The following is a 13293-nucleotide window of genomic DNA, read 5'->3' as shown; positions in this document are numbered from 1 at the left end:
ATAAACCTTTCAGTGCTGTTGCAAAAACATCTCTTCTGTAGAAGTTGCTTCTACTCCCAAATTATAGGCTTGTTGGTATTTACTGTCACTGAGATTACGGTAAGCTGTGGTAACAAACAAGTTATTTAATTTAAGCAGTTTATAACTCCAAATAAATCCATGATGAACCCCCATTATAAAATCCAACATCTACATCATCAATAAAATATATCTCACTCTCTTGTCCCTGGATTCCACCGGTGCTACCCTTCCTTCATCCCTTAAAAAATAATCTTAGAGTATGTGTCACATTTGGATAATGTCCTTTTAGTTGCCTCATTGCCTAAAAGCAATCTTAACAACACAGTTGGTCTCAGATAAGGGACACAATACTGAGATGCCTGAGGGAAGTGGCTTTGTGCTTTCAATATGTTTAATTTATTGTTCTAATGCAGACTTGTATCACTTTGCGAGAGATCAGCAGTTAGTAACAAACTGTTAATAGTGCATGTGACATGCTCTGAGGTGGCTAGGAAGCTATTGCAAATACAGTCTGCTAGAGAATTCTCTTTGTAGGGTCCTCTGGGATCATTTTCTGTTCCTCTTTTCTGTTCCTTTTTCTGTTCTCCTTTTCACACTCCAGTCACAGACCCTGTACAGCAATAAGTTTCCCTCTAGCTAAGAATATTGCCTCCTCTGGAAACTCTCAGTGCTGCTAGAAACATAGGCTAAATGGGTCAGTCATGAGCGAGAAAGCGCTTCCTAGGGGCTTATTACCGAATTGCCACAACATTTACAGCTTCTGCGGACTGACGTGTCAGGGAAGAAGACCGTTCTCCATCTGACTTCCCCAGCCACACCCCACAGAGCCTACATACTTCATAAAGTCTCTAATTTTGTATGTTGTACACAGAGTGAGGGCTTTCCTTTCAATGCACGTGGCAGTGGGATACATGTATTGCTGTATCTCATTTCTGAAGAAGATTCACAAGCTTTCACGCTAGTTCACAACTGGCAACATTCAACTCAACAACAATTAACGTTCTAGCAACCATATAGGATAGCATGTGCTCAGGAGATAATGTACAAATGCCACTAATGTGCTAGCTTCACTGTATTGCTATTTGTGTGCTTTATCCGGGTTTTTCCTCTGAAGTAATTCAGATTTTTGTCACTGACAAAAAATACTCAGTATTGGGCCTCCTTTGCTCGGGATCTGGGTTATATAGTAATAATTAATTGATTAATAGGTTGCAGATCTTTTTTAAATACCAAAGTCAATGGAGCAATGCTGATTTACACCAACTGTGGATCTAGCCCCTTGTGTACAACCAGTGACTAATGCAGACATCGGGTAGAGTGAGGTGTCTAGCCCTCTGGGCCATAAATGGAGGTGGGATAAACGATCTGGCCTCTCATTATTTCTATTGCAGTAGCAGTTGGGGTGGACCAGGAACCCCATTGTGTGAGCCACTGTACAAACACAGACCAATGAGTGTTGAAAATCATTTTGCCCCACCTCCATTAACTGTTAAAAAAAAAAAAAAAAAAAGGCTGCATCTCAGATCACCATTTCCTGTACTGAGAAACTCCACAATTTTCACATTGAAGTTGAACTCAGGTGGCTTTAACAGTTAATTTCCCATTGAGATGAGTGGTGGTGGTGAAGGCTTCATAAGTTGCTGCCAGGATATGCGTGCTGTGAATACTTGATAATATCTAAATAAACCACTTGCAATAACTAATTCAGGAAATTAATGGAGCTATGCCACCTTACACCAGCTGAGCATCTGGCCTTGGGTGTTTAAACTAGCAGCCAAACACTTTCAATCCTGGTTGAGCAGGGAGCTTGTGGAGTGTGTGAGAGAGGGGCTGTTTCTGACACCTTTTGTTCGCGAGTTGTGTTCTGAGAACATACAGAGCTCTTCTGTATCTGGCCAAATGCCTACCAATAGTAGGGCACACAGAAATGAATCTGCGGGTGTGAGACTGGCTTAAGGAGTTCTCAGCACTGGATGACAATCAAAATGGTGCCTCTCCATGAAAGTAACTGGTCTCCTCCTCCAAACTAACTGCACACTTATGGAGGGAAAACAAAACTGCAGTGCCCATTACTAGCATCTGCCAGTGCACTTCAGGCTCTGAATGTATGGCTGTGGGACTTCAGTAAAGAACACGGCAGAGTGTGCTGGGCAGTGAAATGTCTTAGGTTTGTTTTGTGAATGTTTGAACTGCTTGAAGGTTAATCAAAGGACAGCTGCCACTCGCACAAGAGTATCAATGATTTAATTTCCTGTTTTTTGGGGAGGGCAGTGGAGTATGAAATGAAAAACCTATCAATGTACTTTGAAAAGGTGGGTTGTGGCTGGGGGGAAACTGTTTAATTAAAATAGTAATGGCCAGCCTGTATGTCAGGAACCAACAAGCTAGCCAGGATTGCGATAAGGGATCTGCTCCATAAACTGTGTGTGCAGCTGCTCACCTGTGACATTTTTGGTCTGTTAGATCTTTTGCTTTTCTTTCCCAACCCAACTTCTCTCTTTTATCCAATAGTTATGGTTGGCTCCCACAGCAAGTATCTTCCAGGATCCAGCACCCAAAGAGTACGATATTGATTGATTTTTAACCAGGGTTGTCAATTAATCACAGTTAACTCACGCGATTAACTAAAAAAAATTTATTAAAAAAATTAATTACGATTAATCACAGTGTTAAACAATAGAATAATAATTGAAATGTATTAAATATTTTTGGATGTTTTTCTACATTTTCAAATATATTGATTTCTATTACAATACAAGATACAAAGTGTACAGTGCTCACTTTATATTAGTTTTTATTACAAATATTTGCACTGTAAAAATGATAAACAAAAGAAAATATTTTTCAGTTCACCTCATACAAGTACTGTAGTGCAATCTCTATTGTGAAAGTGTAACTTACAAATGTAGATTTGTTTTTTTACATAACTGCACTCAAAACCAAAACAATGTAAAACTTTAGAGCCTACAAGTCCACTCAATCCCATTTCTTGTTCAGCCAATTGCTAAGACAAACAAATTTGTTTACATTTGTGGGGATAATGCTGCCTGCTTCTCATTTACAATGTCACCTGAAAGTGAGAACAGGTGTTCGCATGGCACTTTTGTAGCCGGCATTGCAAGGTATTTGTGTGCCAGATATGCTAAACAGTCATATGCCCCTTCATGCTTTGGCCACCATTCCAGAGGACATGCTTCCATGCTTATGATGTTCATTAAAAAAATAGTGCATTAATTAAATTTGTGACTGAACTCCTCAGGGGGAGAATTGTATGTCTCCTGCTCTATTTTACCCACATTCTGCCATATATGTAATGTTACAGCAGTCTCAGATGATGACCCAGCACATGTTGTTTGATTTACAAACACTGTCACTGCATATTTGACAAAATGCAAAGAAGGTACCAATGTGAGATTTCTAAAAATAGCTACAGCACTCAACCCCAGGTTTAAGAATCTGAAGTGCCTTCCAAAATCTGAGAGGGACAAGGTGTGGAACGTGCTTTCAGAAGTCTTAAAAGAGAAACACTCAGATACAGAAGCTACAGAACCCAAACCACCAAAAAAGAAAATCACCCTTCTGCTGGTGGCATCTGACTCAGATGATGAAAATGAGCATGCATTGGTCCACTCTGCTTTGGATCGTTATCGAGCAGAATCTGTCATCAGCATGGACGCATGTCCTCTAGAATGGTGGTTGAAGCATGAAGGGACATATGAATCTTTAGCGCATCTGGCACGTAAATATCTTGCTACACCTGTTACAACAGTGCCATGCGAACGCCTGTTCTCACTTTCAGGTGATGTTGTAAACAAGAAGCAGGCAGAATTATCTCCTGTAAACGTAACCAAACTTGTTTGTCCGAGCGATTGGCTGAAGTAGGATGAGTGGACTTGTAAGCTCTAAAGTTTTACATTATTTTATTTTTGAATGCACTTATTTTTTTGTACATAATTCTACATTTGTAATTTCAACTTTCATGATAAAGAGATTGCACTACAGTACTTGGATAAGGTAAATTGAAATATATTATTTCTTTTGTTTTTTACAGTGCAAATATTTGTAATCAACAATAAATATAAATTGAGCACTGTGCACTTTGTATTATTGTAATTGAAATCAATATATTTGAAAATGTAGAAAAATCCAAAAATATTAAAATAAATGGTATTCTATTATATAACAGTGCGATTAATTGTGATTAATTTTTAATTGCATTATTAATTCCAATTAATTATTTTCATTGCATGATTAATCACGATTAAATTTTTTAATCTCTTGACAGCCCTAATTTTAACTTTACAGTAGAACTTCAGAGTTACAAACACCTCAGAATGGAGGTTGTTTATAACTGAAATATTCGTAACTCTGAACAAAATGTTATGGCTGTTCTTTCAAACGTTTACAACTGAATATTGACTTAATACAACTTTGAAACTTTACAATGAAGAAGAAAAATGCTGCTTTCCCTTTATTTTTTAAATAGTTTACATGTAACACAGTTCTGTACTGTATTTGCTTTTTCTTTTTTTGTCTCTGCTGCTGCCTGATTGCATATTTTCATTTCCAAATGAGGTGTATGGCTGACTCGTCAGTTTGTGACGCTGATGTTCATAACTCTGAGGTTCTACTGTACCTCTTCATCACAAGCAACCTTTTCTCCCTTCAAATCTTTGTCTTCACATATCACTAAGTATTTTTCTCAAAGGAAGGAGCACAGCGCCTTTTACCCTCTCGCAACCCCAGGGATAGCATCTTGTCTCGCTCTGTTGTCAGACAAAGGCTGTTTCAGGGTTCTCTGGGTAACATCCATCCACCTTTTTAATCATCACTCAAATTAGCCAGTACATGAAAACATGGCAGCAGCATATGGCACTGCCTGTACTAACCGTCCTCTCCATCCTACTCCTCACTGCACCAAAGATTTAAACCACAAATTAAATGAGATAATCTATCTGTACATACCATATTAACTACCTCGGTGAGGGGAGGCTTGTCCAAAATATAACTGCCAGGTGAAGTGAAACTGTTTCAAGTTAATAGAGAACTTTAAAGTTAAAGATTTTTTAGGGGTTAAGCCATAGTAGTTGGGGAAAAAATAATACTCACAAAATGAGCATTCTTCGCTCTCTTCTACCCCTGCTCCTCAAAACACCAACGCCTTCCCTCCTGCCCCACATACAGGCAAACCCACAGATATATTTCCATCAGCAAGATATACTTGAGAGCTTATAGAAAGGATGTAGGGTCATTCCTTCTCCACTTTGCATTGCAGTAGATCTTTTCTTAACAAGCCACTGATCCAGTTCCAGTGCAGTGAAAACCGCGTGATCTGCCTTTCTCCACTAAGCAACCCCTTATCTTAAACCATCACTTTACTTTAAAGTATTCCCAATGTGTCTTGTACTATTTTGTTTGACCTTTCGCTAAAGATTCCACCTGCTCGGCAAATGTTTTCGCTGCCCCCTTAGGGAGGTTACTTGAGAGCAACCCCGTTTCCTGTTACTTTTAAAAATACAGTAGTCTTACTGCAGTTTTTATCATTCTTATTACAGTAACGTTTTGTTTATTTAAAGACAACAGGAATCAGGATCCTGTTTGCAATTAATTAAAGCAGAGGTTTCTCATTTCTATGGTTTAAAACTGACTTGCTAACATCTCAAGTTGATTTGAAGTTGGATCCTGTTGTACAATTCAAACCTTTTTGGATACTAAGCGCTTTTCCAAAAATCACATCTAAACACCTGAAAGCTAAACTAGCACGAAGTATGAAAGGTGCCCTGGTCATACAGAATAAAAGGCCAATAAAATAACCAAGTAAGATTCTTAAATAACTTTAGTTAAACAACGTGGAAATGCCAAATTTTGCCAACAACTGAAATAAAAAACAAGTTTGCTTTTTATAGCCACAGTAATGTACAACATAGCAACTGTATATACACAGGTATGTACACAGATTTTTCCAGTACTTTGCTGAGTGCAGTCCTTCAGACTGACCTATATAATTTTATAAAGAAGGGAAAAATACAAAGGGCAAGAACAATCCAGTTAATGGGATTTTCACAGGTTCACAGGGTGTTATTTTAATGCCTCTAAGCTACTTAGATTTTATATATATATTGCAACAAAAGGTAGAAGATTCCTTAGTGAAGGTGTCAAAGAAACTTTAGTTATGGAATTGGTCAGGAAAAAGTATCATTGTGAATACATTTACCTAGCTGGCAGTACTTCATATAAGCATCAAGGCTCTACACAATGATTTAGCTGGACAGGCCTGAACTAAAACCCTGAAAAAGTTCCAAGCTCAAAGGTTTTTTGGGGGGGCAATTCAGTTCTGGATCTGAATTTTGAGTTCATGCCCACCTGTAATTTGAATCCTCAGGATTCTAGTTAATCTGTGTGTCATTATGGAGGCTGGATATTTTCCTAGACTGTCAGTGTAGGGATGAAGGAGGGTTTACAGCAGCCAGAAGGAAGATACCTCCGTACTCACCTGAACCCCTTGAGCTTCTAGCATGTATTTGGGTACCTCTGGTAACATTCACTGGGGGCATTGCCATGTTATGGAGCTTAGAAAGGGCTGAGGAGGTTGATGGAGTCCTTACATGGCGAAAGGGAAGTGGGGGAGCAGGAGTCCTGCTGTGGGAAGAGGAAGGTAGCATGCAAGAATACATTAACTAGAGCTGTTGCATAGCTTTTTGTTGGAAAATGCCAATTTGCTGAAACAACAATTTTTTGCAGGAAAGGGACACTTTTTGTCAGGAAAGTTTCTTGGGTCTACAATAGAACTGAGAGAGAGAGAGAGAGAGAGAGAGAGAGGCCCTAGCAAGTGGGGCACTTAACAGGGATGTGGTAGATCTCAGCTCAAGACTGTGCTCTACCTGGTTGGGAGAAGGGACTTGAAGCTGGGTCTCCTGCATCCCAGGTGAGTGCCCTGACCACTGACCTACAGTCAATTGTGTGTCTCTGACCGCATGAATATTTAATTACAAGTGGAACATCCCCAGCAGGAGCCCATGACCCACCACAGAATAGCCAATATCCTTATGGCTAGGGCACTCTGCAGAGATTGGATGGGGCACAGAGAATGAAGGCTACACTGTAAGAGACAGAAAGAGCACAAAGGCAGCAGCTGGACAGATGTCCTAATCTGTCCCTCCCCCGAGGTTTGTTCACCCCAAGAATTCTCCATCCTCCTCAGGCTGCCCAGTCCAATTCACTCCCCTCCTCTAGATCTCCCAACTCCTCCCCTTGTACCCCAGTTGGCCTGGATGTCCCAACCTCTCTGCCTACCTGCTTTTAGGGGTTGTATATGGGGGGGTTACTAAGGAGAGGATAAGCTTCTGCCTCCTCCCACACCTGCTCCCACTTCATGGGATGAAGGAGATAGACCCTGAAGGGGAAATAGTGATTTATTCTTATAATCAAGAAATGGCATGCACTGAACTGCACTTGGCTGCTTAGGGAATTGACTGATCTCCTGAAATTTTAGTCTGTAAAATACTTGGCAATGGATCTGCCTTAAATCAGGAAAATAAGTAACTCATGTACTCTGAAATATAATTATTACCTCTGGGAAATGTGTGCTTTTAATGTTCCACAGGGTGTATGTTCTTTTCTAGCAATGTAAACAGCGAAGCTACTGCTGCCTCGACAACACCCTGGCCTTCCACCATTTTCTTATGTTTTTGTATATGCCACGTAAAATTCATCTCATTTTAATCTCCCCTTTTCTACCAATAGGGAATTTTATTTTCTTTGAGCCTGAGTCTGGGCATAACACAAATCTCTCAGGAGATTTCTTTTGTTCCTAACCTCTCATATTATGTAGGCTTTTCTGGTTTATCAACCAAACCTCTGTTGAGGTGAGTTATTGCCCTATTTGTCCACTATCTCCACAATGTCCATCAAAAGAACACTGCTCTGAAAACAGCATCAAGTCCAGGTCATCTGCTACATTTATAGACAGCAGAAAAAGAAAAAGAACCAGGTTAATAATTTACTAAGAGGACTGTGCACTGAGAATGGTAAAGAGAGGAATATATCATACCACCTTTCCAAGACAGCGTAAAGAAAAGGAATTGCTGACAAGAAGCTGGATTTATTCCCTGGTTTAAAATCTAATTTCTATCCTCATGGCTTCCACTAATCCACCTAAAAGAAGAAAGATTAGTTTGAAAAAGTGAAAGGTCTTTTAATAAGTAAGTCTGTGTTATTCTTTTTAAATCACTTTCTCATTTTTCAGACTAACTTGATGGTGTACTTGATAGGGAACAATGAATGGAGCAGGAAATGTTTTCAATCTGTTTGGCCCGAGGAGCAAAGACACCACATAATGTGTGCTCTCACATAGTTATTATCAGTCAAAAAGAGCAGATTTAGAGAGACTGATGTTCTTTAGAAGATCAATAAACACCCAACATTCACTGATGATTCTAAGCTAGTCTCCAGAGATACAATGGAGGAGGTGCAACTCAGTGAATTGTAGGTTGACTTGAGGACTCACCTTCTAAGAAAGACAAAATTGTGTGAAAGGCAATGGTGGTGGCTATGCACAGAGGTTAGAGGGAGATGAGGAAGAGGGAATGTTTAGCAAGGTCCCATTTTTGGACAGGACTAGTATTCAAAGAACACTACTAAGCAGCAGTCTTCCATGCATATCCAAGTGCAAAATTTATCCCTTGGTGGAGATTGGGTAAATTGTGATGCAGCAGCATCCACAGTGTCCATATTTTCTGTGTATTCAAAATATGTATACATATTACTTATTTACTATTGTAAATATATATGTAAACACAAACTTTAAATTGAAAAACCCGATAGCTCCACAGTGCATTTACTGGATGCGTTCAGCCCAGACACAATTACAGAGGAAAAACATTAAGCATCAGCACAGAGCACATTTTGTTGAAAAACATCTGACTCTACCTCTGATCTCAGTGTGTTGTACATACCATTTCTATTTGTAAAACGTAGTTGCTTCTGAGGGAGCTAATTCTGCTGCCTCCCTGCTCTTCCTCAGCTGCAAAGAAACTACTTCCACGGTACTAGTCAAGCGGTGACATTTAACCATGTGCTTAGGCCCTGGTGCAGCAAAGCACTTACGTCACTGTCAAAAAGAAATCAAGTTAAAATGGACTTGGTGTCCAGTTCAGTGTCCTTCATAAGTTTGTGATGCCTACCGCTGTAATACCTACCAATGAACATTAGCTATGAATTTTAGACAATGTATGTTGGCTTCTGCTCATGTTTACATTAAAAGGATATTTAAAAATGTACTTACCTGCTTTATAGCACATAGCAGCTTCCCATAAGAGTAAACAATAATGAAAAAAGGAATTACAAGGCAAAAGATGAAGAGACATATGATGTACGATATATTGTTAGCATCCCTTGAATGCCAGTTTATTGAACATGTTGTCCCTGGTCCTTCCGGTCCATAACTACTCCATCCAAAAAGGGGTGGTAAGGTCCAGAATAAAGAGTACATCCATGACAAGAAGATTCCCATCCATATTTTCCTATAGTTTGTGGCATCTGCTTCTGTAGTTCCCATCATTGTACAATAGCGTTCATAAGAGAGCACAGCCAAAGATATAAGTGAAACTGTACCTGTAATAAAATATATGTATTTTTATTACCAAAAACATCTGAATGAACATTTAATTTTTGCTGGTATATATTGTTACAAAAGGTATTAAATCAGAAATCATGGACTAAATTAAAGATGAGGTTGAACCCCAATGTTTTCTGGATCAACATTCTCCAAGAACTGGGAGTATTCTGATTTAATCTGGCCAATTGTAATTAGGAGCCAGCAGTGGAGTTTGGATCCAGATCCACATAGTCTGAGATGTTCAAACAAGTACCTGACTAATATAAACATATACTTTTTTTTTTTTAGTGAGCAGGGATTCTAAAATTTTCAGTCTGTGTAAGAATCAAGGCTATAAAACTTCTACGTTTCAATTTTTGTACAGTCACTAGGATTTAAATCCTGGTCCCGTGTAAGACAATAAGAACTCAGAAGCCATTATGATGGGTGACATAAAAATGTAGACAGACAGATTTTGTCATTAACTGCAGTGGAAGCAAGATCAGATCCCTAAGGTCTGAAATTTCAGCTCTTGGCCATGATTTGTGCCTGCACATAATAAAGCCCGCACTTTCAAGTGTAGTTTTTTACCTACAGAGTAAATCCTAAAATATTACTCAAGACACATCATGATGTATATGCAGGTACTAGGATTTGCACTTATGGACCTCAAAGGGGCAAAACCAATTGTGTTCACATCATTGCAGGCTGTCTACATAAAAGTTTATAGTCCCAAGGTATTAATAAGATCAGTCTTTTCAAAAAACCCAGAAGCATATAATGATCCCCAAAAGTGTATGAACAAAGCCTTGAAGAGAGACAGTTTTTAATCCTTGAATTGTCTGCCTTTGTTTTTGATGGCATTTCAGAGGTAACAGAAGTGAAAAAAGGATGCATCCTACATCTCTCCTTCATGGGTGAAGTTCTGAACTAGTTAATAAATCACTCTTAAGAGTGGGGAAGCCTCTAAAATGTCATAGCACTGACAGCTGAAGAACAGACAGATTGGTCATGTTAGTGTGTTTAACGTTTCAATATATACACACCCCATGAAGCTGTCTCTCTCCTTTGGAAAGAGAGCTTAGTGGTTATGGAGAGTGTCAGATGGATGGCACTTGAAAATTAAGTCCTCTATTTATCTGGCATTGTTGGAGACAAGGACATTTGCTCAAAGTGAGCAAAAGAAAATAGATTAATGATGGGGTGTTGTCTGGGCACCCACATTTGAAATGCTAACCCCACTCCCCTACTATGTGTCTGATCTTCAGGACATTTGCATAGCAGCCAATGGGGGTCGGAGCATGGAAAATTCCCAACAGAAGAAGAGAAACAGAAAAGGTGGCAGAGATTGCTTTTAAATGTGATGTTCTTCAGCCAAGAGCAGCTGTTCCCTCACCAGAGGAATCCCCACTGGAGGAGTAGAGCCAGAGGGGCTCCCTCCAAGGACATTGACCAAATTAAAAATATTCTCAGGAGTGCTGAGGGCTCTGAGGGGGAATTGCACTGGGGAGTTGGTCATTCTGCATAGATGACTCTACTGTGCAGTCTAAACATCAAAGAGTGTGTGTTTAAGAAGTTCCTGTAAAAAAGCCTGTTTTTCTTGCTTTAAAATGGTATGTGGTCCCTGAGGGGTTCAACTCTAAATCAGAGTGATCACAGTGGGTCTCTGAAAGAGTGTAAATCAGAGGCTTGGGAGGTCTCAGCACTGGATTTGGGGCTTAAGACAGTTAAACTGTGGGGGTCCCTCTTCCCGCAAAGGGTTCCAGATCAAGAGGTCTGACCTCGGGAAAGTGCCTTAGGAGCCTCACAGACAGAAGCAGTGACTGGGCTCTGCCCAGATGCAGATGGCTAGCGATCTGCCACTAGGGGGACTTTGCCAGGTCTGTGACCCATTCTGTTAGGGCCTGATCTAAAACCCATTGAGGTGAAGAGATCTTTTTCTATTGACTTCAATGGACTTTGGATAAGGCCTTTAAAAACAATGTTTAAGATCCCAAATCATTAACATTTTTCCCTTTATCTCTTAGATTCTATTTTACGGGAAAGGCCCATATAAGTACCTCCACCTTTTTCTACTTTGCAATGCCTTTTGATTTCAGTGGGTACTCTGCATGTAGAATAGCTGCACAATCAGAGCCTAGACTGTCAACAAAAGACAACGTGAAATAGATGGGTGATTGAAGCTAATGCACTTTAAAGCTCTGCTCTGATTGAAATAAGCACTAGGACATTTTTATATATCTATGCCTTGATATCAGATTAAGCAAGCAGATGGAGCAGATGTGGCTTTGATTTAAATATATCTTTTAGTGGAAATAAAATGAACGGCATGACTGTGATCACACAAACAGCAATAGAAAATTATCCTCTCATTTTGTAAAATACCAGTCTGAAAATTTTGTCTTCTAGCCTCTGCTTTGTATAAAAGATCAACTGGTTTTTATTCAGCTGTTTTATGCCATGCTTCAGTTTACACTTTTGTAGGCATTTTTAAGCAGCCATGAAGCACAGAGGCTAACTCTGTTGATCCATAAACCTCCTAAAGAGATGCATAACATGCGTCATACTGAGTCTCTCACTCTCAGCTTGAAAGTGTCTAACATCAACTCCACCAACTTCTGAGATGAAAAAGGAAAACACAGAAATGTGTGTGTTTGGAAATTCTCTCCAGGCCTGAGGCTCCCCTGCCTTACACCCTCTATAGTCATTTACACCTGGGAAAAGTAAGCATCAGATACTACCACCTACTTAACAGAGCAGAGAATTTTGTGTTGGTAGCGTTCCCCCATTCCCCCCACTTTGCACGAGATGTCAAGCAGTGATGATTTAAGTCCACTATCTACAATACCTCAGATATGTACGAGCACAGTACTACCTGCATACTCAGTCTCTTTCTAGCTGGGATATCATTCCCCAGATAACTTCTCAAGAAGTCCATACTTTCTGGGACTGTCTGCAGAGAACCAGCTAATCAATGTTAAAACCCTCCCTGCCTCCAATAGGTGGAATCCTCGTGCTTTATTGTAAAAAATATAGCATTCTAGATTTGTTTCTCCCAATGCTGAATTAACACTATTACAAGCTGTGGTATCTGGGGTCATTATTGCCGAACATGCTAGCTGAGTACTCTCTTACTCCATAGAAGCACAGCTGTCACTTAGCCTGCACATGGATAAAAATATTCCACTGTTCAAAGATGTCCAGATGTTTGGAAAGTAACTGCAACATGGTTGATGCATAGGTCCAAAACTACAATAAGTAGTAATACTCAGCACAGTTCCCCCTGTGGTGGGGGTAATCTTTGCAGCTTCTCAGTCCAAATTTACCTTAAAGCTCTTGGTCAACACAGAGTTTATAAATACATATATAACTTCAATATCCCCAACATGGATAAAGGAGATCTTACAAAAACATGATGTGACCCTTAAATAACAAGAAAATAAACATGGACTTCGAAGAAAAAAGATACAAGCAGATAAAATATATTCCAGTATATATATGGATTTCCCAAAGCCTTGGTATACTCCTGGCAGCTGTAACACATATTCTGCCCAGGACGTTGCTGAAAGCTGTTTAGAGCTTTGCTTGCTTGAACTCTCTGATAGATGTACAAGGAGAGAACTATCTCTGTCTGAGTACTCTCAAAATGTGACATAGGACTTTGCTCACAGCCCTAC

General features: G+C 39.6%; 1 protein-coding gene across 1 annotated transcript in view; it reads right to left on the bottom strand.

Annotated features, from left to right (window-relative positions):
• LOC140917004 (pinopsin-like) overlaps nt 1-13293 on the bottom strand; it is a 146738-nt gene that overhangs the window by 122085 nt on the left and 11360 nt on the right. The window contains exon 2 of the mRNA XM_073358900.1: nt 9305-9633. Within this exon, the coding sequence (XP_073215001.1) occupies nt 9305-9633 (329 nt within the window). The remainder of the gene's footprint in view (nt 1-9304; nt 9634-13293) is intronic.

This window comes from Lepidochelys kempii, chromosome 9, assembly GCF_965140265.1.
Source record: "Lepidochelys kempii isolate rLepKem1 chromosome 9, rLepKem1.hap2, whole genome shotgun sequence".
Classification (NCBI taxonomy): Eukaryota; Metazoa; Chordata; order Testudines; family Cheloniidae; genus Lepidochelys; species Lepidochelys kempii.
This window is presented reverse-complemented; position numbering and strand designations above follow the sequence as displayed.